The sequence below is a fragment of the Salvia hispanica genome, chromosome 1 (assembly GCF_029641045.1).
Source record: "Salvia hispanica isolate PSC_SH4W2 chromosome 1, Shi_PSC_v1, whole genome shotgun sequence".
Lineage (NCBI taxonomy): Eukaryota > Viridiplantae > Streptophyta > Magnoliopsida > Lamiales > Lamiaceae > Salvia > Salvia hispanica.
Genome location: NC_142692.1, coordinates 41,254,415 through 41,279,763, shown reverse-complemented (window position 1 = coordinate 41,279,763; position 25,349 = coordinate 41,254,415). Strand labels below are relative to the sequence as shown.

General features: G+C 40.7%; 2 protein-coding genes and 1 pseudogene across 4 annotated transcripts; 1 reads left to right on the top strand and 2 right to left on the bottom strand.

The window, feature by feature from the left end:
• The first annotated feature begins 151 nt into the window (after window positions 1–151).
• On the top strand, window positions 152–6,307 carry LOC125222010 (signal recognition particle 14 kDa protein-like). 3 transcript variants are annotated; one of them, XM_089063178.1, is made up of 5 exons: window positions 152–399; window positions 1,131–1,224; window positions 1,367–1,476; window positions 1,816–1,981; window positions 2,398–2,715. In XM_089063178.1, exons 1-4 carry the CDS (start codon window positions 397–399, stop codon window positions 1,975–1,977), a joined length of 369 nt encoding a protein of 122 aa, XP_088919304.1. In that variant the 5' UTR covers window positions 152–396; the 3' UTR covers window positions 1,978–1,981; window positions 2,398–2,715. The 3 variants fall into 3 exon arrangements, with proteins under 3 accessions (XP_088919304.1, XP_088919303.1, XP_047980342.1); XM_089063177.1 differs by having other exon boundaries at window positions 2,379–2,715; XM_048124385.2 differs by lacking the exon at window positions 2,398–2,715 and adding an exon at window positions 6,033–6,307 and having other exon boundaries at window positions 153–399.
• On the bottom strand, window positions 2,375–18,678 carry LOC125220662 (uncharacterized; annotated as a pseudogene).
• A 909-nt stretch (window positions 18,679–19,587) lies between these two features.
• Window positions 19,588–21,953, bottom strand: LOC125220664 (uncharacterized). The gene is made up of 7 exons (XM_048122816.1): window positions 21,868–21,953; window positions 20,662–20,790; window positions 20,482–20,569; window positions 20,174–20,370; window positions 20,065–20,115; window positions 19,841–20,004; window positions 19,588–19,754 (listed from the first exon to the last, which is right to left on the bottom strand). The coding sequence occupies exons 1-7, from the start codon at window positions 21,951–21,953 to the stop codon at window positions 19,588–19,590; spliced, it is 882 nt and encodes a 293-aa protein (XP_047978773.1).
• Window positions 21,954–25,349: the final 3,396 nt, after the last annotated feature.

Genomic DNA, 25,349 nt, shown 5'->3' with positions numbered 1-25,349 from the left:
AACGAGACGACATATGCCATGAGATCAGAAACTATCAAGTGCATTTGTTGAAATCGTAAAACCACTAGCATTAAAATATGGATAAGATCACAAATGGACTTTGAATAAATAAAATTTCATCAAGATTGTCCATTTCAATTGAATAGAATGGATTCATGAAAATAGTTGAATGTAAAATATCTTAAATTCTTCTTGTCACTCAAAATAAACGTTTGTTTACATTAATTAAAAAGTCCAAATATGATAACTGAATCCGGATTCGGAAAAGCGGATAGCCCGACCCGTTATATATTTCTGAATTGGGTCAATTGAAGTAAAATTTCTGTTGCAAAAGAGCGAAGGAAAAAACCTCAAATTTGACTAAGTTTCTCTCCACCATCCGTTGCCGGAAACAGCATGGTATGTTGATCTGAACCTAATTCAATTAGTAATCTTTTCATTTTATTGTATTCGTCTTTGTTAAATTGAACTCTTACTTTTGCCGATCTGCCAATTATATGAATTTTAATTTCACGGATTGATAGATAGACGCATGTCAACTAATGTAAGTGAATCAATTGTATTCTTAGGTTCAATTATTTGATATTGAGGGAAATGAATTTTGAGATTATGTAGAGCTTGAACTAAATGTTCAATTGCAGCTGGATCAGAGAATTGAGATTTATATGGCCAAGTTGATGCAGCATAGAATATACTAGTAATATATTAGCATTGTGAACATGATTTGGGGAATTGTTATAGGGTTTGACTAAGAGCTGTTCTCAAACTGAGCAACATAAATTATGTACGAAGCAGATTTCTCGATGACTGTAAAAGTTGAAAGGGGAAACAGAGTAGAATTTTCCAAGTTTGTTTAACCACCGATACCCGTGGAATATATTTTGGCTACTGGGATCAAGAAGCATGTGGTATATATGATGGTGAATTCTTTCTCAGTATTTTTTGGTTTGTGTTGCCGTGGTACAGTTGGATATGTGAATACTTCTTAGTGTTCTGGACTAGTTTGTATAGATTAATGTGCATGTCCAGTTTGCATTGGCTAATGCCTAGATCAATCACCGTGCAAAATGAAATTGATTTGTTGACTAAATCCCATCACATGTTGCTAATCTTTCGTTTTCTTTTGCTAGGTACGATTACAGCCTGATCCCTTCCTCAATGAACTCACCAATATGTTTGAGCGGACTACAGAAAAGGGCTCTGTGTGGGTTACTTTGAAGCACTGTGAGTTTTCACCAATAAATGCAAGTTTTTTTTTTTTTTTTTTTTTTTCCGTTTTTACCTCTTTGTATCTGTTGGTAGACAGATTCTTAACTGCTGCAGCTGTTGGAAATTGAGAGTGGTCTGTTGCTTCCTTTTATTCCAGCTTCTGACAAGTCCAAGGTTAAGAGGAATAAGATGAAGACCGCCGGGGAAAAGATTGAATTTAAGTGCCTCATTCGAGCTACAGATGGAAAGAAAACTATTTCAACAATGGTATAGTAACTAGCTTCCCTTCCCTTTCATATATATCTTCATTCTATTTTTAATTATGAGAACATTTAAGAACTATGAATTCAAGTATATGCAGGCAATGATCATATCGAAAAGTGATGTTGGGGGATTACGTAATGTTCTGAAACTGATTGATATATTGCATCAGTGATGCCAATTCCATTCATAATGTGAATAAATTCTGATAGTCTGATGAATTGGTGATAGTTGCGAATTTGCTTTAACGTTGATGATAGTCGGTTTTATCTTGTGTTGACTAGCCTATAATTGTAGTGAGGGACAACTTTTATTGAAAAACAAAACACTTGATTTGAATGACAGGTCGGTCCAAAAGATCACCAACGATTCCAGTCCAGTTATGCAACTATCTTGAAAGCCCGGATGACTGCCTTGAAAAAGAGGGAGAGGAAGGACAAGCGAAAGGTGGCAGATTCCGATAAAAAGCAGGACCAGAAGAAGCAACCCACCAAACCCTCTAACTAAACCGGTAATGGCTGACTGATTTTCTTTTAAAGTGTTCATTTTATAATTTATATTGTATGAATACGTCTGAGTCATATGATATTTTACGAAATCTTAACAATTTTTGCGAAGTTTGATAATCGAACATTTTGGAGAAATCTTAACAATTTTTTGCTCTCTATATGTGTATTTTTTCTTAGGTACAAGTTTTCCATCATGAAGTTTGTGTATTTTCTATTATAAATTTTGAAAATGGTTTCTTTATTGAAACGATGTACATAAAATTGCATCGAGTAGAAACTACAAAACTATCATAAGAAAAAATATCAACTTAAAGACGCAAAACTAAATAACTAATCGTGTTTTATGGAGTATCTAACATGGCTACGCGCTGCATTGAATCCCCTTCCAATATAAACTAGATACTAGCTTTCGCAACAGCTTGCACCGTGATTTCAACATCCACAAAACAACAGTCGCGATGAAGGAAGCCTCCAGCATCCATATCAGCAATTTTTATAAATTCAGGAAATCCTTGTTCTCCGCCAGAAGCTGTAAACCAATGATTAACTGCAACGAAAACGTAGAGTAGTTATCAGCAACACACTAGCTAGTACTGTATTTAACATGGAACTATATGCACATAATGCTTTTGATGTAGTGTTGTATTCTACTACTACATTTTTTTAAGGTTTTGGATGCTTAAAATAGGGGTTATTATAGAATAGTGAAAAAACGTAACATGTTTTAGAGCGTTCACAGCCATTGAGTATGGATACGATGCGCATCAAAACCTCTGCCTTCACTCTACGATGAGGTGGGAAGCCCTTTGGCTCAAGAAACAAGGACATGTAGCTGCCTTTTGGCAATGAAACAACTCCCTTTGGATGAAGGTTAACTTTCCTAAAGCAGCAAAGTAATGTCACCAAACATTAGAAAACTGAGCTAAGATGTTAAGTAAGTACTACAATTAAATCAGGTAATAGCTATAACATAAAAAGAAGATGGGATACCATTTGTATTTTTCAACGGAAAACTCTTCCGAACCCCAAACATCCCCTAACTTGGAAAAGTTGGGAATCGTCCATTTGCGCTTTGTCGGAGTCGTGTGTTCCACCAACCTCAGACACTCACTAATAAGTTGTTCCTTCTTGATAACAAAAACATCAGCCCCAAACACACAGCTGTCGCCTACGACGTACCCTTTGCTCGGATCCATCAAAGTCTTCTTAGAGATCACTTTGGAAATTCCACATTTTGTTCCAAGGGCATGGATGCGTCTGGGAATTCCTGAGATCATCATGTTTTAGTGATAACATACAATGATTCTGATGTAAAAGTCGTTGTCACGACCGCACTTTGCTAAGGATAGCGAAAGCGGGTAAATCGCGACTAATGGGAGGGATTAAAGAAACGGGGAAAGAAAAGGGGAAAGAACTTGTGAATGTGCCCGAAGGCCAAGTCGATCATATCATAGAATAGAAGTCAAATGTACCATTACATGATCTTAGAACTAGAATAAACATTACATCAATAAATCATAGTTCGAAGATGAGATTCTAAGATGTCTCACTTCACAAAAGAGCAGCGGAATAAGTCCATACTAGACGACTTCGTGTATGAAGACACGAATCGTGAAAAGATCCACTGATTATTTAGTAGCATCGACTCCGATCATTTCTCCATCCTCTTGACGTTCAACCTGCACATTTATAAATACATGCAGGGCTGAGTACAGGAGTACTCAGTGGACACATGCCGAAAACAAAACATACAATATATAGTTGTCATCCATCCACAGTATCGCACGGGGGTTTTTCTTAAAAGGCCCGAGCATACTAAATTCTCTGTGATCTTAAAAGTCCGACTGCAGTCTAAGTTCTTTTGGATCCTCGCCTTATCTGAGAATCGTGTACCGTGAAGGTGGCCACCTTCAGCGGACACATCGCCGGCCAACAGCTGATGGCTCACGGCTCTCGTGCACGTTATTCCGAACAGGATTTGCGGTCCTATTGGGAACCGAATTCGTTAAACTCGGGCTGGCATCGCCAAAACCCGCGGGCTATTACCCCAACAGATAGGCCTCAAAACAAACATTTTATGGCATGAAAACAACTTTAAAATAATCGCTGCTTCATTTTTGAGAAAATGATTTTTCATAACTTCAAAAGTATTAGCTTTATATCCACACTATAGTGCTGGATATTAAAAGAAAGCCCACCTGATATGCTTATGTCTCAACTCAATTACTCGCTTTGGCCTCACTCGCCCTCGAGCAATTTATCCCTTGAAAATAAATAGCGTAGCACGCTAATTAATACTTGAATTATTTCTCTTTAGAAAGAATGCATGAATCCTATTGGATAACACCTATATCTCAGGCTCGGCCTATAGGATTTTTCTTAATCCTACCTCGGCTTTACTACTCTGCAGAGTTTATTTATTCTCTTTATTAACTTGGAGAAATTCTATTTTCTCTAAACAAGTACTCGGCCCTTATTTACAAGAATAGGAATTCTTGGAAAGTCTCTTCAAAATTTCTTTTCTTCGGATTTTTCTTAAGGCCGCCCATGGCGTCGCGGGGCGACGCCGGTCGGCTTTTGCGTCTCCCACTCTACTACTTTATTCTCCCGGAATCTAAATAAATTATTTGGAAATTAATTCCTCGACCTTCGAGCTCCAACTCAAATATTTTCCATCTCCGGAACTTAGTAGATTATTCGGGAATTAAATTATTGAGTTCCATCTCAACTTCTTAAATTAATTCCAACCTTTCATAATTAAGTTCTTGGCCCGAAGCCCACTGCATTCACTTTCTTAACTACTAGAGCCCCACTTAATAAATTAAAGTGGCCCAAGAATAGACAAAAAAAACAACCTCATCCTATTTAAATTATTCGAGCCCATACTTTTAATTTCCTCCGGCCCAGCTACTCAATTCAAGTGGCCCAATCTTAATTAAATTCAGCCCAATACTCCTTCCATTTGTCGGCTACTTCCCCTCTTCTACCAACATCTCCAAAAATTAACTTCCTTAGATTGATGAACAGAGATGCAGGCGGCGGTTTCTCTCCTCGGCTCGTCGCCGCCTCCGGCGAGAATGGCGCTGCTCCGCATCGCCGGAGCTCGCCCCCTTCTCTTTCTCCATTCCTCTTTTCTTCCGATCGTCCAATTTAGCTCTAGACTCCTAATTGAAGATTCAAAATTATAGTTTAGGGGAAATGTCTATGGCGGCTCCCCTCCCAATTCGCCGCCGCCGCCGCTCCAAGCTTGCGGCTGCTCCTCCTCGGCGGCCTTGACTCCGCCGGTTCTCCATTCGGTGAAGTCCCGGTTAGGGAGAAGGCGTCGCCTCTCCCTCCGTCGGCTTCTCTCTCTCGCTCGGCGGCCTCACCGCACGGCCGCCAACGTCGCTCGCCGTCGGCCTCGACAAGGATGCCGCCGTCCGCCTCGCCTCTGTTGCCGCCGTGATCCGCAGCTTCTCCGCGGAAGTTCTTCGGCTCCGTCGACACTCGCCGTCGCCCGGTCGCCCCTCCGCCTAAGCTAAGTCCTCTCCCCCTACCCCTTACTCCTTCCTCTCCTCTCCGTCGCCCCGCGCTTAGTGTCGTGAGTGGGTGGTGGTGTCGAGAGTGGGGTGTCGGAGGTGAAGGGGAAGGTGGCTCTTATATGGTGCTAATCTACTGGAAGCTAGGTTTGAGACTTGGAGCCAAAGGCTCCTATTTTGGGCTTGCTAGCTCTCTCACTTTCGAGCTTGATGATTGTGAGATTCTTGCCGTTTTGGTGATGGTGGCTGATCTTCTTGGCTGATTTCTCGGCCTTGATCGACTGGGAGATGAGAGTTTGTCTCATCTTCTACTTTGGGCTTGTGTAGGAGCTCTTTCTCCTATGCCTTCTTTGTCTTGACTCACTTTTGATGTTAGATGAAGTGGTGACAAAAATTGGCTTACCTCATGCTCTATCTTGTAGCTCTTCTAGCTGCACTATTCACCTACTTGCTCCATCTCTTGTTTAGCTTGTGCTCCCCTCCCTCTTTACTTGTGTGTAACTTTCTAACCCCCAATTTGGTGTAAACTTTGTAGGTACATGGAGGCATTCTTGGAGCTTGTGGGGGAAGCAAAATCGAGATTAAGAAAGAGAGGGAAAGAAAGGAGATGCTCCTCTTGAGCTCATTTGGTTCTATTCCTTATTTAGTTTGCTTCCAAACTTGAGAATTAAAGAAGTAGGATAGATAGCGTAGAATAGGTGCATGTTGATTTTATCACACTTGTAGGCATGTACTATTTCCATCATCCATGTATTTTATTCCTCAAGGTGTATCCACATTTCTCTAATAAAAGTATTTTCTCCACTTTTATTCTTGAAACTTAAATTTTCCTTGCATTTTATTTCCTCCAACGAAGATACTTAAATTACTCCAAAGTCGAATACAACGAGGAAAGTACGATTACACATCTTCTAAAAGAAATTAATTAAGCTAATAAATCCGATTTATCTCGAAAGAAGGGAACGAAATTCTGGGGCGTCACATTCTAAGAAATTTCGTCCCGAAATTTGTGCAGCTCTACTTGAAAAGTTCGGGGTAACGTTCCTTCATCTTATCCTCCAACTCCCACGTGGCTTCTTTTTGCCCGTGGTGCTCCCACAGTACTTTCACTGAAGTGATCGCCTTATTCCTCAATTGTTGCACTTTTCTATCCAAAAATTTCTTTGGCTTTTCCTCATAGCTCAGATCCGGATTAATTATCATCTCTTCTTGGTGGATCACGTGTTTCGGATCGAACACATACTTCCTTAGCTGGGATACATGGAACACGTTGCGAATGCTTCCAAAGCTTGGCGGTAGCGCCAATCGATAAGCTACTGGTCCGACCGCTTCCAAAATCTCATACGGTCCTATGTAGCGGGGTCGGAGTTTTACCTTGACTCCAAATTTGGTGATCCCTTTCGAGGGAGATACTCTCAAGAAAACCTTATCTCCTACTGTAAACTGCAAATCTGTCCGCCGAAGATCTGCATAGGACTTCTGTCTATCCTGAGCCTCTTTGATCCTCTCTCGGATTTTTCTGACAACTTCTATCATCTCTTCGACCGCATCTGGGCCCAGAATTTTCCTCTCACCAACCTCGTCCCAATAGAGGGGTGATCTACACTTCTTCCCGTGTAAAGCTTCGTACGGAGCCATATCAATCGTTGCCTGGTAGCTATTGTCATAGGCAAACTCTATTAGCGGCAGTACTTGTTCCCAATTGCTCCCTCTATCGAGCACTACTACCCTTAGCATGTCTTCCAGTGTTTGAATCGTTCTCTCCGACTGTCCGTCGGTCTGTGGATGAAAAGCAGTGCTAAAATTCAGCTGCGTCCCTAGCTCTTTCTGTAGGCTCTTCCAAAATCTGGACGTGAATTTAGCATCTCTGTCCAACGTGATCGTCGCTGGTATGCCGTGCAGGCGAATGATCTCCCTCACGTACAACTGGGCTAGCTTCTCTGACCCGTACGTGATAGGTATCGGTACAAAATGGGCGCTCTTAGTGTGACGATCACTATCACCCAGATTGCAGTATTTCCTTTTTGAGATTTCGGCAATCCCGTAATGAAATCCATAGCTATGTGTTCCCACTTCCACTCGGGAATTTCCAATGGCTGCAACTTCCCATAAGGTCGCTGGTGTAGTGCCTTCACTTGTTGACAGGCAAGACACCTCTCAACGAAAGATGCTACATCTCTCTTCATACCTGAAAAGCCAAATCTTCGTGTGTATGTGAATATTCAGAAATAGAGAATAACAGGTTCCCTAGATCCAGCAAATCCACTAGATCACGTGGTCTAGGAACTCGTTGAACGCGAGGAATCCCGGTCGTCGGACACACAAGGAACTGCTTTCAAAAACCCTCAACCACTTTACTAAACATAGCATAGGGAAGTAGGGATCGATCCCACAGAGAAGGATGCGTAATACTCATGTTCAAGGATTTGGGTGTGTTTTTGGTGTTGGCTGCTGCCACGCATTTTCTTGGGTTGAGGAAAATCAAAATTAACTTGACTTGGGAACTTTTAAAAAATTCTTAAGCTAACAGCTAGACCTAGGAAATAAACCTACTGTGGGGACCATGTCTGAAAAAGCAAGGTACGAATGAAAAGTTGGCAGAATAACTAACTCTCGTACTAACTGACAGCGACATCGTCTTCTACAACCAAATTGCGTAAAACTTCTTAAGGAAAGCAACATAAGCAAAATTAAAACAGAGCAACTGACTTGAAATCAAATTAATGCATAACAAACGAAGAACTAAACAGATCTGCATACTCTAGACGAAGTAAAATAGAAATCAAGAAGAAAAACAGAATCTATCGAACAACTATCTTTCCACACGTCGAATCCAACCTCAGACGCTAAATCCACTCCGGATCCAAGCGTCCGACATGAACTCCAAACAACAGAAACCCTCCATCACGTCAGATTTAAGCCAGCAACTCCGAATACTCAAACAACCACAGATCTGTCACCAAAGTCCATATCAAACACCTCAACATCAAAAATAAACAGAGATCGACATAACATTTGAAGAAATAAACTAACAGCAGAGAGATCTATGCAAATTGACTTGAAATTTAACTGCTAAACGCAGATCAACAAACGGTAAAACAAATAAGCATCATCATCATCAAGGTCGACTCCCAAAAGTGAAGTTCGACAGTAAAAAGAAGCAAAAGAACTGAAATTAAAAGTAATTGTATCTTTGCCCTCACTCGGATGGTGTTGCCAACCACGAAATTTTCTAAAAAGTAACCTTCCGTTCCCGACTACCCCAGATCCATTCCCAAGTGTGTGTGTAAAGTGTGTGAGCTAAGAAGAGTGAAAAAGTGCCTTTTTTTTGCGTTGCATGCTCTTCTATATATAGGCGTTTGAGTGGGCCCAGCGAGGTATAGATAAGACTTTGATGCCCTCAGCTATTGACTCCTCTGTCACGCCAATTTCCTTGTAATTCCTGCTCACTTTGCTCCTTTCCTTTGATAGACCATCTCCTTCAGTACTTCCTTGATCTAGCGATTTTCTTCACACACCTGGCTTAGGAAAAGTGTTAGACCCAGCAAATTATAACATTTTTTCACACATTACCGATGCATGAAATTAGCCTTATCAATACCGTCCCACCAGAACTTCTTCTTCAAGTCCTGATACATCTTTGTACTCCCTGGGTGGGCGGTGTATGGAGTATCGTGCGCCTCGCTCATTATCTCGTTCCTGAGCTCTTCTTGGTTCGGCACACACAATCTCCCTTCGAATGTGAGGGCGTTATCTGCCTCCTCCTGGTAGTTCTTTTGTTCGCCCGTTCTCACTTTTAGGCGCAACTTCTCTAGAGTTTCATCCCGTCTCTGGGCCTCGATGATTCTGCCTCTCAAATCGGGAATAACTACTAGAGTAGAAACTATGCCTTCTACAGTTTCGGGTGCTCGCACCATTTCTAAACTCATTCTATCGAATTCTCGCAGCAATTCCTCTTCCTGAGTGAACATAACTGCCACTTGGTGCTGAGTCTTCCGGCTCAACGCGTCTGCCACAACGTTGGCCTTGCCTGGGTGGTAATTTATGCCGCAGTCATAGTCTTTTACTAATTCGAGCCATCTCCTCTGTCGCATATTCAAATCCTTTTTCTCGAAGAAGTACTTGAGACTCTTGTGGTCCGTGAAAATTTCACACCTAACTCCATATAGGTGGTGTCTCCAAATTTTCATGGCGTGGACCACTGCCGCCAGTTCTAGGTCGTGTGTTGGATAGTTGAGCTCATGTGGCCTGAGTTGCCGTGACACATAAGCGATCACCTTCCCATTCTGCATCAACACACATCCAAGTCCGCTCTTGGAGGCATCAGTATACACAACGTAGTCCGTCCCTGGCTCTGGGACTGCTAGTACGGGTGCGCTGGTCAATTTCTCTTTTAACAGCTGAAAACTTGCCTCGCACTCAGGAGACCATGAGACTTTGGTTCCCTTCTTGAGTTGCTGAGTCATCGGCCGTGCAATCTTCAAGAATCCTTCAATGAATCTTCTATAGTAGCCGGCCAGTCCTAAGAAACTTCGGATCTCGTTGGGAGTAGTTGGTACCTTCCAATTTCGTACCGCCTCCACTTTTGCAGGGTCCACTCGGATCCCTTCCGCTGTCACAATATGTCCAAGAAAATTCACCTCATTGAGCCAGAATTCGCACTTGCTGAATTTGGCATACAACTTCTCCGCCCGAAGCGTCTCTAGAGCAGTCCTTAAATGCTCTTCATGTTCCTTCCTGTTCTTAGAGTATATCAGCACATCGTCGATAAAGACTAGGACAAACTTGTCGAGGTAAGGATGAAAAACGCGGTTCATCAGGTCCATGAACACTGCCGGTGCATTCGTTAGTCCAAACGGCACCACGGTAAACTCATAGTGACCATATCTGGTTCGGAAGGCCGTCTTGGGCACATCCGCCTGGTTTAATCTTCAGCTGGTGGTATCCCGACTTCAGATCCATCTTAGAAAATACGCTAGCTCCTTTGAGCTGGTCAAACAAATCGTCGATCCTGGGTAAGGGATACTTGTTCTTGAGAGTCAGCTTGTTAAGCTCTCGGTAGTCCACACATATCCTCATGGTCCCGTCTTTCTTCTTGACGAACAGTACAGGTGCTCCCCATGGCGAGACGCTGGGTCTGATAAATCCCAGGTCCAGGAGTTCTTGCAGCTGTACCTTCAGTTCATCTAGTTCCTTTGGGGCCATTCGGTATGGTGCCTTTGATACTGGAGCAGATCCTGGTTCTAGATCTATAGTGAACTCCACTTGCCTGTCTGGCGGCAAACCCGGTAGTGTGTCAGGAAACACATCCAGAAATTCGCGAGCGATGTCGACTTCTTCCAATTTCCTTTCGTCTTTCTCCTCTTTGTTCAAGTAGACAAGGTATGCGGGGCATCCTTTCCCCATCAGCTTGTTGGCTTGCAACATCGAGATTACAGATTTTCGCGTTCCTAAAGAAATTCCGTGAAAGCGAGTAGCTTCACCTTCGGGGTTTCCAAAAGAAATTTGCCTCTCTTTGCAAATGATCATGGCATGGTTTTTAGCCAGCCAATCCATTCCTAGTATTATGTCCACATCCCACATGATCATAACACTCAAGTTGTTCGCTACAACCTTAAGTTCGCCCAGAGTGATTTCTAAGTTCGAGCAAGTACGAGAAATCTCTATACGACCTCCTAATGGGGAAACTACTTCCATTCTATGTTCTGACTCCTTAGTAGCGAGTTTCAAAGTAGTCACGCAATTTGCAGAAATAAACGAATGCGAAGCACCAGTATCAAACAGAAGCATAACAGGGGTATCGAAGAGCTTACCCATGCCTGCCAAGTTTCCCTGGTTCACCTCTGGCTGCTTCTGCCTCATTGCATAAGCTCGAGCCTGTGATGGGAGTTTTGGCCTCTGCTGCTGATTCCTCGGTGCCTGTCGTGGATTTGCTCCAGGTTGAACATTCATTGCGCGCAGTTGTGGGCGCTGAGCTGACGGGTGAGATTTTGCTCCCGTCCCTGAAGTCTTGTCTGGGAAGTATTTGGCAAAGTGCCCAGTCTTCCCGCAGTTGAAGCAACCATCAGTCCCTGACTTGCAGATGCCGCTGTGCAGTCTGTTGCATTTGGGGCATAAGTTGGACTTTGGGGTATTCCCCTTGAATGACCCAGGGGTAGTTTGATATCCGCCACCCTGTGGCTTGCCTGGTTCATAACCTCCCCTCTTAGGTTCAGGTTGGGCTCGTGGTCCTTCCCACTTCCTCTTGTCCCTGGATGCTTGGGACTGAGCTGGGGGTGGAGCATGATTCACAGCTGACCCGGTTTCCCGGCATAGCTGCCTCAATGTCCAGTGCTCGTCCTAGAGCTTCAGTGTAGGACAATCCTTCATGACTGGCCAGAGTCATCCTTATCTCGTACCTCAGACCGGTACAGAATTTCTCGGCCATCTTTTGGTCGGTGTCCACCTGATCTGGTGCATACCGAGCCATCTCACAGAACATACGATCATAATCAGTCACTGACATCCGTCCTTGTTTTAGATGGTAGAATTCTACCTCCTTCTTCCGGTAGCTCTTAGGGATGTACTTGCCATAGACCTCAGCTTTAAATTCCTCCCAAGTCATCTCCCTGAGCTGCTCCGGAGTCATGGTCTTCTTCCTTGCTTTCCACCAGAAGTCAGCAGGTCCGATCAGTTGAAAAGTCACGCAAGATAGACGCTCTTGGTCTGTGCAGTGCAAAAAGTTGAATATGTGCTCCAGTGCGCGTATCCAAGTTTCAGCAACAGTTGGGTCTCCTAACCCATTGAACACTGGTGGGTTCTGTCTCAGAAACATCTCTTCGACCCTACGGTCCTGTGGCTGAGGTGGTGGTGGGGGTAGTGAAGGCGGTGGAACAGGTGATGGGGGTGGTGTCACTTCATACCAATCTCCTTGAACTTCTTCCTCCAAGATAGGGAGTTCTCTTCGGCCTCGACCTCGGCCTCTCCCACGTCCTCGGCCTCGTGGCCCATCAGCTCTCCTTGGAGGCATCCTAATTGTTCGTGCAATTACTCGATAAGTACTATCAAAATTTTGAGGGCAAAACATAACAACTGAATCATAGAAGCGAACACAACTTTTCCAAGATAACTAATTTTCCATAAAAACCATCAGATCAGTACATCGTCATAGGGATAAAGAGTCTGCCTCGAAAGGACTTTTTACAAAGGTGAATCCTAAAACGTACACCCAAGTACGTATTGTGAAGCCCCGATACCGCGGAACATCACTAAAGTACTTAGCCACTGCCCTCCTAACATCCCGGGTCTTATGTGCTAACAGAATGTGATCTACTGAAAGTCCTAGAAAGAAAAGAACAACTACATCAGAACGCCATCATACTAGGACGTTTCTGATGGTACAACCTCCCTACTGTTCACCGTCTGATCCCTCTGAGCTCACTCCCGAGCTCCCCTCGAAGTCGTCATCACTGTCCTCGACCAGAATGGGATCATCCCCCACTGCTCCTGGTAGATCCTCGTGTGCGGGCTGGGGCACCTCATCGACTGGGAACAGAGCCTCATCTAGGTCCATCTCAACTCGGAGGGCTTGCAGCCAAGCCTCCCACTCCTCTGACTGTTGCCGCAGACCGGCGTAAAACTCCTCATCCCAAACGTGGGCCCGTGGTGGCACGTGCACCTCTAGCCTCTGCCCCTCCCTCTCAGGGGCTCTCTCCTATGCTACCACCGCACGGTCCATCCATGGATCCCCTAGGTCCTCCTCCTCATCCATAGCAACCATCGGGGCCTTGCCCCGCCCCTCGGGGTCGTACCCTGCGCCATATAGCCGGCGTATCCCTGGCTCTCGGCTGGGACCTGGGGGTAGATCTGTAACAGGCTGCCGGGACGACCCTGCCTCGTGGTCGTGGACTCCCTGTGTGCCGCCCTCGGGAGACATCGACCCACACCACTGAAGTGGGGGTGGCGGTAAGTGGCCTTCCGGAATAGGCGGAACATCTCGGTAATGTACGTACTGCAGGAAGATGAAAGACACAAAGCCACGGAAATCCCCCACCTCCTCCTGGGTGTCGATCCTCCTATAGATATAGCTACTGGACAGCCACTCGGCCCATGCCTGCCACTCCTCGGGGAGTACGGAAGTCAACTGATGGATGCCATCGAGCTCAGTAGTGCCACCGTACCGGTGGGTCTTCTCCCACAACTGAAAAAATCTGCTCACGATCGGTACTATGTTCTCCCCCTCGTACGGTCGGTAAGATCGGTACACGCGGAGCACATACTCTGCACAGCTCTCATAAACACTCGACGGGGGGCTAGTGGGATCACGTCCCTCCATCTACACAAAGGGTACGTCACAGGTCAGAAGGAGGTACTCAAAGAAGAACGTAGCGTAAAAGCGATGCATGAGAGTCTAAGTCAAAGGAATCCTCAACTAGAGCCACTATACTGTGTGATCTAACGTCAACAAACTAAGCTCACACCTCAAATCTAACGTTTCTATAGGGTCTCGGGAAACGTGATGGAATCGATATTCTCTTTCGGATCTAATCGAGTGGCATAGCCACAGTGAGGATCTATCTTGTGCTATTCCCTTATAGAATCGTTCCTCATTTTCATTTTCAACATTTGCCCCTCTTGTGCTCTCATGCACTGGGCGTCGGCTCTTCTCACGCAAAAGTCGTGTCACCGCGGATCACGCTTTCGTGCCTAACTCTGTCTAGCATCGTCTCAAAATTGTTGCTTAGGAAAGCAATTATAGGATTTATAGTTCATCCTTTGTAGTCTCATCTCGAGCTACATTCTTCAAGGAAACTCTTTTTCACACTATGTCTTTCATTCTCGACTGGGTATATCTTTTGTCACACTTGCATCGGTTATCTCAAAACTTCACTTCTTTACTTCCAACTTGGTTGAACGTCATGGAAATGATCGAGTCGATTACTTGGAATGATCTAGTTAACAAGTCTAGATCTTGACTGAAGAAAGTTTGGATCTCAGAGCATGAAAGAAACCGAGTGCTCTGATACCACTCTGTCACGACCGCACTTTCCTAAGGATAGCGAAAGCGGGTAAATCGTGACTAATGGGAGGGATTAAAGAAACGGGGAAAGAAAAGGGGAAAGAACTTGTGAATGTGCCCGAAGGCCAAGTCGATCATATCATAGAATAGAAGTCAAATGTACCATTACATGGTCTTAGAACTAGAATAAACATTACATCAATAAATCAGAGTTCGAAGGTGAGATTCTAAGATGTCTCACTTCACAAAAGAGCAGCGGAATAAGTCCATACTAGACGACTTCGTGTATGAAGACACGAATCGTGAAAAGATCCACTGATTGTTTAGTAGCATCGACTCCGATAATTTCTCCATCCTCTTGACGTTCAACCTGCACATTTATAAATACATGCAGGGCTGAGTACAGGAGTACTCAGTGGACACATGCCGAAAACAAAACATACAATATATAGTTGTCATCCATCCACAGTATCGCACGGGGGTTTTTCTTAAAAGGCCCGAGCATACTAAATTCTCTGTGATCTTAAAAGTCCGACTGCAGTCTAAGTTCTTTTGGATCCTAGCCTTATCTGAGAATCGTGTACCGTGAAGGTGGCCACCTTCAGCGGACACATCGCCGGCCAACAGCTGATGGCTCACGACTCTCGTGCACGTTATTCCGAACAGGATTTGCGGTCCTATTGGGGACCGAATTCGTTAAACTCGGGCTGGCATCGCCAAAACCCGCGGGCTATTACCCCAACAGATAGGCCTCAAAACAAACATTTTATGGCATGACAACAACTTTAAAATAATCGCTGCTTCATTTTTGAGAAAATGATTTTTCATAACTTCAAAAGTATTTGCTTTATATCCACACTATAGTGCTGGATATTAAAAGAAAGCCCACCTGATATGCTTATGTCTCAACTCAATTACTCGCTTTGGCCTCACTCGCCCTCGAGCAATTTATCCCTTGAAAATAAATAGCGTAGCACGCTAACTAATACTTGAATTATTTCTCTTTAGAAAGAATGCATGCATCCTATTGGATAGCACCTATATCTCAGTCTCGGCCTTAGGATTTTTCTTAATCCTACCTCGGCTTTACTACTCTGCAGAGTTTATTTATTCTCTTTATTAACTTGGAGAAATTCTATTTTCTCTAAACAAGTACTCGACCCTTATTTACAAGAATAGGAATTCTTGGAAAGTCTCTTCAAAATTTCTTTTCTTCGGATATTTCTTAAGGCCGCCCATGGCGTCGCGGGGCGACGGCGGTCGGCTTTTGCGTCTCCCACTCTACTACTTTATTCTCCCGGAATCTAAATAAATTATTTGGAAATTAATTCCTCGACCTTCGAGCTCCAACTCAAATATTTTCCATCTCCGGAACTTAGTAGATTATTCGGGAATTAAATTATTGAGTTCCATCTCAACTTCTTAAATTAATTCCAACCTTTCATAATTAAGTTCTTGGCCCGAAGCCCACTGCATTCACTTTCTTAACTACTAGAGCCCCACTTAATAAATTAAAGTGGCCCAAGAATAGACAAAAAAAACAACCTCATCCTATTTAAATTATTCGAGCCCATACTTTTAATTTCCTCCGGCCCAGCTACTCAATTCAAGTGGCCCAATCTTAATTAAAGTCAGCCCAATACTCCTTCCATTTGTCGGCTACTTCCCCTCTTCTACCAACATCTCCAAAAATTAACTTCCTTAGATTGATGAACAGAGATGCAGGCGGCGGTTTCTCTCCTCGGCTCGTCGCCGCCTCCGGCGAGAATGGCGCTGCTCCGCATCGCCGGAGCTCGCCCCCTTCTCTTTCTCCATTCCTCTTTTCTTCCGATCCTCCAATTTAGCTCTAGACTCCTAACTGAAGATTCAAAATTATAGTTTAGGGGAAATGTCTATGGCGGCTCCTATCCCAATTCGCCGCCGCCGCCGCTCCAAGCTCGCGGCTGCTCCTCCTCGGCGGCCTTGACTCCGCCGGTTCTCCATTCGGTGAAGTCCTGGTTAGGGAGAAGGCGTCGCCTCTCCCTCCGTCGGCTTCTCTCTCTCGCTCGGCGGCCTCACCGCACCGCCGCCGACGTCGCTCGCCGTCGGCCTCGGCAAGGATGCCGCCGTCTGCCTCGCCCCTGTTGCCGCCGTGATCCGCAGCTTCTCCGCGGAAGTTCTTCGGCTCTGTCGACACTCGCCGTCGCCCGGTCGCCCCTCCGCCTAAGCTAAGTCCTCTCCCCCTACCCCTTACTCCTTTTTCAAGTTATGACAGTAGCTTATTTTTGGAAAAAAAATCTCCATTGGAGTCTTGTGTGGCTTATGGTGATATATTGCTCAATTTCGAGATCTTGCTATATTCTTGCTTATGATATTTTGCCACCGAATTCATATGGAGGGGGTATCATGCGGCTATCTCTAATTTGCATAGCTCTAAGCTCTTGAGCTTCAACTTAGTGTTACATGATTGCTATTGTTTTCATCCTTGCTGTGAGGATCCTATGAAAATTCCAAGTTCTTGTGCTGTCTATTGTTGTCCTACATGATGCGAAGATTATTGGTGTTGAGGTTGTTTACCTCGCTTGGTGATTTCGGTTCGGTGGTGGCGGTCTCTCGCCTTCGCTGCCGCTTCCTCTCCTCTCCGTCGCCCCGCGCTTAGTGTCGTGAGTGGGTGGTGGTGTCGAGAGTGGGGTGTCGGAGGTGAAGGGGAAGGTGGCTCTTATATGGTGCTAATCTACTGGAAGCTAGGTTTGAGACTTGGAGCCTAAGGCTCCTATTTTGGGCTTGCTAGCTCTCTCACTTTCGAGCTTGATGATTGTGAGATTCTTGCCGTTTTGGTGATGGTGGCTGATCTTCTTGGCTGATTTCTCGGCCTTGATCGACGAGGAGATGAGAGTTTGTCTCATCTTCTACTTTGGGCTTGTGTAGGAGCTCTTTCTCCTATGCCTTCTTTGTCTTGACTCACTTTTGATGTTAGATGAAGTGGTGACAAAAATTGGCTTACCTCATGCTCTATCTTGTAGCTCTTCTAGCTGCACTATTCACCTACTTGCTCCATCTCTTGTTTAGCTTGTGCTCCTCTCCCTCTTTACTTGTGTGTAACTTTCTAACCCCCAATTTGGTGTAAACTTTGTAGGTACATGGAGGCATTCTTGGAGCTTGTGGGGGAAGCAAAATCGAGATTAAGAAAGAGAGGGAAAGAAAGGAGATGCTCCTCTTGAGCTCATTTGGTTCTATTCCCCATTTAGTTTGCTTCCAAACTTGAGAATTAAAGAAGTAGGATAGATAGCGTAGAATAGGTGCATGTTGATTTTATCACACTTGTAGGCATGTACTATTTCCATCATCCATGTATTTTATTCCTCAAGGTGTATCCACATTTCTCTAATAAAAGTATTTTCTCCACTTTTATTCTTGAAACTTAAATTTTCCTTGCATTTTATTTCCTCCAACGAAGATACTTAAATTACTCCAAAGTCGAATACAACGAGGAAAGTACGATTACACATCTTCTAAAAGAAATTAATTAAGCTAATAAATCCGATTTATCTCGAAAGAAGGGAACGAAATTCTGGGGCGTCACAGTCGTAAATTCACAGAAACCCTAGTTTCTTGTAATTTGTAAAATAAGAGAGAATAAAGAGCAAATGTGGGTAAAACTATGTAGTAAAACTTGAGAAAATTAACTACCTCGAAACGAGGTGTACTTGTTCCGTTTTTGATTGTATATATATGGAAGGTAAAGATGGCTCTAATCTCCCAGTCAACGGGGAAAGAATAAGTGTCGACAATGGAAAAGTAGACTGCAACGTTGTCGTAGTCGTCACCAAAGTATCCATTAGGATAGATTATCATTTTCCTGTCCAAACACTGAAATCTTAGACTAAACTTAACCAACTCAAAACAAATTAATTATATCATTTTCCTTGTCCAAATACTGAAATCTTACACTAAACTAAACCAACTCAAAACAAATTAATAATAACCATTTATAATAACCCTAAACTCAAAACAAATCAATAATAGTAACAAACAAAGTGAAGATATGACGAGAAAACAACAGTAAACTAACTAACCATTTATAGCCTCCGGATTCAAATGCCCCAGATTTGAACTTGTCAATTCCACACTTTGAGAATGAGGAAAGGGATTCAATTTTCATCAGCAAGTTTCCAGGCGTAGCATAAGTAGTTTCTATGCTCATTTAACACGAATTACACCTTAATTAATCTTCAACTAATAACAAAAATAAACAACACTAAACAAAAATAAACAACACTAAACAAAACAAATATTGAAAAGAACACAAAAAATATTGTAAAGAACACAAACCGATGACAAAAACGTGCATGAATCATAAGGATAGTCATAAGCATTGTCATCAACCATTGTTATTGGAAGAGGATGTTTATTTAACTTGTTTATAGCCAAGACTAAAGCAATATATATCAATAATTACGAAAGACGTGTGGTGTATATATACATTTATTTTATGCCTGCGCATCTTCAAAAGGAAATAGATAGATTGACAAGTATATTATGCAAAAATAACTAGCAAAAGAAAGGTAAATATAGTATAATATCTTCTCAAAAATTTGTTTAATTGGAGACGCTCTTATATTATACTAATACTATTACAATTTATTTCTATAAGTAACTAGTTAAAATTTGAAACGGTGGTATAAAATTATATTGATTACAAACCAAACACTAACTGTCCCTATGGAACTAAATATAAAAATAGGTTAAGAATAATATGGAGTAATTAAGAACCCTGCTAGGTCCTTCTACAGTATAAAAACAGTTACCCTAAAAAATATTACTACAAATTAAGTTGATGAATACCTATATAATGTGTCCAAAACAGAAACCAACTGATGATCAGCTAAACATTCTCCATATCAATTTTTATCCAAACAAGTACTAAACATTCACATATTATCAAAGCTACAAAAAATGGGGTCTAATCGCAGCACGACTACAAAACGGGGTCTAATCCCAGCAATTGAATCCCCTCACAATAAACCATCATGACATGTGTTTCCCACACAGCAACATTAACTAGACAGCTTTGATAGGTGTTTCACACACACATCAGCATTAAACTAGATAGCTAGTTGGAGTACATGATAGGTGTTTCACACACTTCGGCTTGCATTGTGATACGAAAGCCCAAGAGACAGGTGTTGCGAGCAAGGAAGCGCTCTGAGCTCATACGATCAGTTGATATAAATTGCTTGAATCCCCAATCTTTACAAGAAGATGTAAACCAGATGCTATCTGCAACGAAAAAGTAGAGTCGTCGTTATCAGCAAAAAGAAGATCATCAAAATGAAAAGGATGATATAAACAGTTAAACAACTAACATGTACTAGAGAAGCTGACACCACTGATCTTGTTTCTGATGCGGAACACAACCAGAACCTTCAATCTGCGATGACGAGGGAAGTCCTTTGTCTCAAGAAACAAGGACACATAGTTGCTGGTTTCCGGCAATGAAGGATTTCCCCTTGGATACAGTACAACTTTCCTAAAATTACAACGCAACAATTTAAGTAGCTATAGTGTTAGGTAAAGCAACATATCATACCATTTGTAATCTTGAGCATGGATCTCGTCCGAAGACCAGACATCTCCCACACTGACAAAAATCAGTAATCTCCCATTCACGCTTAGTCACAACCTTGTGTTCGAATAACCTCATACAATCGTTGATACGCACACCTTTGCTCACTTCAACTTCAGCCCCGAACAGACATTCGTCATCCATCACATATCCTTTGCCCCCATCCATCAACCTCTCCCTAGAGATCAGTTTGGTAAGTTCACATCGAAGCTTACTAACATTGAAGCAGCGTGGGTAGACTCCTGAGATAATCAAGTTAGTGACATCCTCCTACCATGTTTGGACAACTATATCAAAAGATTGACAAAATTAATAACCTTGAAAGTATGTGAATCTCTACTTTATATTATTGAATATAAAGAAGGAAAAGGTAGCATTAACCTCCCACCCGACCGGCAACAAATGAGTGTCGACAATGGCCAAGTATGCAGAAACACAATCATGATTGTCTTGATAGATTGTGACTTTCCTATCAAAATAAAATATTGTAATAAACCTACTAAAACGAGAATATATAATAATACAAGATATGTTAGAATTGACCAAATAGAAGTTACTAACCATTTATAGCCTCTGGATTCAAATGCTCTAGACTCGTACGTGTCAATTTCATACTTTGTGAGTAAGGAAAGGGATTCAATTCTCACCAATAAGTTGACAGGCTTAGCATCTCTACTTCCCTTAAAAACCCTGTCATAGTGTCATTTATTTAACACAAATAACATAGTAGCATTAAATTTCAAAAGAAAATGACCAATATTGAAAAGATAGTCATGATCATAAACAAACCGCCAAAATGTCATTTAATTAACATTTGGAACTTTGATAGATCACTAAACTTATATTCAACCACAAATATGAATAGTCAATTTTTAGGATTCATAAGAATGAGTGTGTGTCGAGGAGCACATAGCGGTGGTAACAGCAGTCGGTAGGAGCGTGATCAGCCATTGCTAAGAAAGAAGAAATAGTAGTAGGAAATAAAAAGAGATGGATACGATAAAGTCAGGGGCTAAGTAATTATGTTGGGTAAAAATGGATAAACTCAGGGGTTATTTAAACCTTAGTTTGTGAGTGGCTAATGACCCTATTTGCTGAAACAGATTATGTATGTTGCTCTGTTTAGTCCTAGCCTAATTTTAACTAGAAATATGAGAGATTGTGAGTGGCTAAAGCTTTGGTGATACATGTGTATACTAACTATTATTGAGGCTCAAGACAAGATCTATAAGCAATTGATACATTTTCAAAAGTTTTCATTAGCAAAACTGAGAATGTATCTCACATATTGCAGATTTCATAAGCAACTTCATGCGGTCAAGTCAACGATCCCAAACTTAAGACCCTCACGTATTATCAAAATACATGTTAAATCCTATGAATGATTCATGTTTTGAACATAATATACACTAAAAATCAATAAAAAATCAAAATGTAAAAGAATCATGTATACCAAAATGCAACAAGCTTATTCCCAATGTAACCTAAGATTTATATGTATAATTAAAATTTAATCACAGACTCTAGATACACAAAATCTGCACTAATAATCCACAAAATCGCAGCTAGATTCTAAGTTAATACAAAAATTCTGCATTAATAAATGTAATATGAACTATTAGACAAAATTCTGAATATAATCAAATGTAAATAAAAAAACATAATCGAATGTTTCATGCGTATATCATTAGGATTTAGGGCACAAATATTGAAAAATAGTTATGATTCTAAGAATAAGTGTAAGTAAACTAGTTGGGGAACACATACCGGTGAAAGTAGCCGGTAGCAATGTGATCGTCCATAGGCCCCAGAAAGCCTATGTGGAGGACGCGAGTGCTCTCCTCTGAAGCCATGCAAGTAGTTCAATCTTTGAAATTGGTGCAAAAGTCTCCTTCTAAATTCCCTATATTTATATTTGCCGATCGCGTACTTTGTTGACAATGAAAATGATAGAATTTTCATCAACAAGCTGGCAAAATGTCATTGAACACAAATAACATCTTAAATTTCAAAACAAAATAAAGAAAATTAAACTTATGTAATTTTTTAGAATGTTTCATGCATATATCATTAGGATTTAGGGCACAAATATTGAAAAATTGTTATGATTCTAAGAATGAGGGTACGTAAACTAGTTGGGGAACACATACCGGTGAAAGTAGCTGGTAGCAATGTGATCGTCCATAGCTAAAGAAGGAATGAATTATGTTACATAAAAAAAATAGGTGGACAAAGTCGGTGGCTAAACTATAAATACACTAATTCGGCTTTCAAACACAAATACTCCATGAATCGTTAATTTTTATACTGTCTCAGATCACAAAACTTAAACAAAACAAAAAACAAAGTTTTTTCATATTTCTTTTTAGTCCTATAGTAAATTAATAACATTGATAAATGATGAATAATGTGGGGAATTATGATTAAGTTTCACTACCTGAGATATCTAAAGACTCTCATTCCATTTTATTTGGGTATTTGTCTAATTAAAATCTAATTTATTAAATACTGGTTAATTACTCCAGATATTATCGTGTAAATATATTATAATGTAGCAATAGTTATTGACCGATGGTCCTTAGTCTGATGTTCACCGATGGAAACCCATGATTGTGGCTCTCCAAGCCGCCTTCTACAAATGTTGTCCCAACTGTGGCGACAAAATGTATTGGCCAAGTATGGATACCCAAGATTTGGACACGGTTCCACCATTGACCAAAAAACAATAGATTTTTGCAATTAATTTCATTTCAATATAATGTAATTTTGGTGGTATTCAGTGTATTATAGGAGTACTAGTAATAAATCTTTGTCAGATCATCAATTTTTATGTTATTGTTTGCTGGATTTGATGGGATTTATATTAGACTTCATAAGCTCCTACATATTTGGATTTTTTTTTTTCAAATAATAATGTATTTACACATGAATGATTTTCATAATTGTGTGTCAGTGACTATTTTCTATAAAGATATGCTATTTCCAGCTTTTATAGGTTTTATTAAACCTTTCTAGCTAATACCATTAGGATGAGAGAAAAAAACTATTTGCAACAAATGATATTTTGTAGTGAAAATATTTTAGTTTTTGCCATTATAAAAAATAGCAATATGGAGTACACGCTTATTAATATTATTTACATCGACAATAAATTCTAACTAATTTTCATAATTATTTTGACATTTGCATGTAAACAAAAGCTATTGAGTTAGATGTAATTATGATTTAATTTAGTAGGGGAGTGATCAATTGCTAATTCATCAATTAATTGCTAACTACAACTAATTTAAGACCATAGGATTTTAAAAATTTGTGGTCTACAATTTGTCACGTGTAATTTTCATTTTTATTAATTAAATCGAAAAAGATAAAAAAATACCAAATTAGAGTTTTGGATGAAAATGTCAACATAGTGTTTCAAAAATATCAACACAATGTTTTGAGAATGTTAACAATTGCTTGACATTCTACATGTATTATATTGGCATATTTTATATACTATATTGACATTCGAGCTGTACAAAAAAAATAAAAAATTTCGAATTTTTTTTTTCAAATTTTGAAGTCGGAACATATGCAAGTGAGATCTCATTAGAATCCTCATGAAATTATCTTTAATTCGATATATGTTGTGCGAAAAAATAATTTAAATCGAGAAAGTTATATGCGTTTTAAAGTTATGGGATATTTTCCAAAAATTAGTTACAACTAATTTATTGTAAATTGACCTTAATACCCTTGTTGACGTTTTTTGTTAATCGTATTGACATCTCAGAATTGATGATCTAGACCCTTAATTTGAATATCTAATGGTTATTATTTAGTATTGAGTTAGCAATATAACACTCCCCGAATTTAGTAAATCATACCTTTGAAAAATAGATGGATTTAATATGCGTGTGATAAATTGTTAAGAGTTAATATAAAAAACCACGAATGAAGTAAACTAGCAACGCGATTTGAACAAGAGATATAATGACACATCATACATCTAACATTAAATAATGCTAATGTGTTTTTTTTTTCCAATCAATAGGTCATAGATTATGTCATTTTGGGTGTGTGTAAATCTCAAACAAAAAACATATTTGTTCAAACTTCTCGAAAACATTAAAGAATATTGAAAAAATGGAATAAAGAAAAATAAAGAATACGAAAAACTTCTTAATCTATAAGAATAAGCTAGTTAGTGGCTTGGTCCTCTGGGGCTAGGTCCTGATGCTAGCTGTTGAAACCAAAACGACATCGTTTCCTTTGCGTTCTCGTACATTTGTGGAAGGTTGAGTTGATTCGTTTGTGACGAATTTTCTGACAACATTCTTATTGCATCCACCACTCGTACTTTACACATGCACGTAATAACAAAAACTAAGAATATGATTGAGAGAATGCTCATTTTATGGGAATTCATCTTCACAAACTTATGAAAGAATATCGTATGTATTTGGAGCCAAGTGGATAACTATATGTTTTGTGTTGTGAGTTGAGATGGAGAATAATGATTTGATTTTCTGAATCATATTTCTCAGTTTTTGTGTGGACCAAGGGGTATACAAGAACAAGTCGTGGTGGAAATATATAAAAATTAAATATGTCAAATTTGTATAGTATGAATATTGGAAAGTCAAATATCATGACCTTGAGGCTGAGATAGAAATTATGACTTAGACCCACTATTTTAGTTTCTAATATATATAAACACTGGGGAGTGTTATATTGCTAACTCCACATCTAATTGCTAACTACAACTTAATTTGATGCATTAGATTATTAAATATAGGGTCAAGATTTGTTAGAAAAAAATATCAATGCTTAGTGTAAATAAAATGACGGAGGGGTATAATTTTCCATCCCAACAATAATGTAGTTGAAGAGTTAATTGAAGGTAATTAATTATTTTACTTCCCAAGAAAAATTACTCTCGACGTTCCATCTTCCGCTCTATACATTCTTCCGAAAAATATGAAACCGATTCAAAATTCTGGCGATTGAAGTTCGAAATCCTAGCGATTTAAGTTCGACTTTGCGTTGAGTGTTCGAAACTGATGAAGAAAACGATGGAGAAAGGAAAGAGGAAGAGGAACTCGACGGAGGAAGAACCGGATAAAGGTAAATGCATGTTTAATTATTCTTTGAATTCGACTAGAAAACGTTTTATAGATTAATGTTTTGAGAATGAGAAGTTTGTAATATAAGTATTTTGTTTGATTTCTTCGATTTCAGTTTTGAGAATAATGAAGTTTGATTTC

Excerpts from the sequence above, each read along its gene's own strand:
- LOC125222010 (XM_048124385.2), top strand. Across the intron at positions 1,225-1,366 it reads GTGGGTTACTTTGAAGCACT|CTTCTGACAAGTCCAAGGTT; the intron begins GTGAGTTTTCAC and ends CTTTTATTCCAG. Across the intron at positions 1,477-1,815 it reads AGAAAACTATTTCAACAATG|GTCGGTCCAAAAGATCACCA; the intron begins GTATAGTAACTA and ends TTTGAATGACAG.
- LOC125220664 (XM_048122816.1), bottom strand. The coding sequence starts at position 21,953 with ATGGCTTCAGAGGAGAGCACTCGCGTCCTCCACATAGGCTTTCTGGGG. Across the intron at positions 20,005-20,064 it reads CATGCTCAAGATTACAAATG|GAAAGTTGTACTGTATCCAA; the intron begins GTATGATATGTT and ends TTGTAATTTTAG. Across the intron at positions 19,755-19,840 it reads TGTCAGCTTCTCTAGTACAT|ATAGCATCTGGTTTACATCT; the intron begins GTTAGTTGTTTA and ends TTTTCGTTGCAG.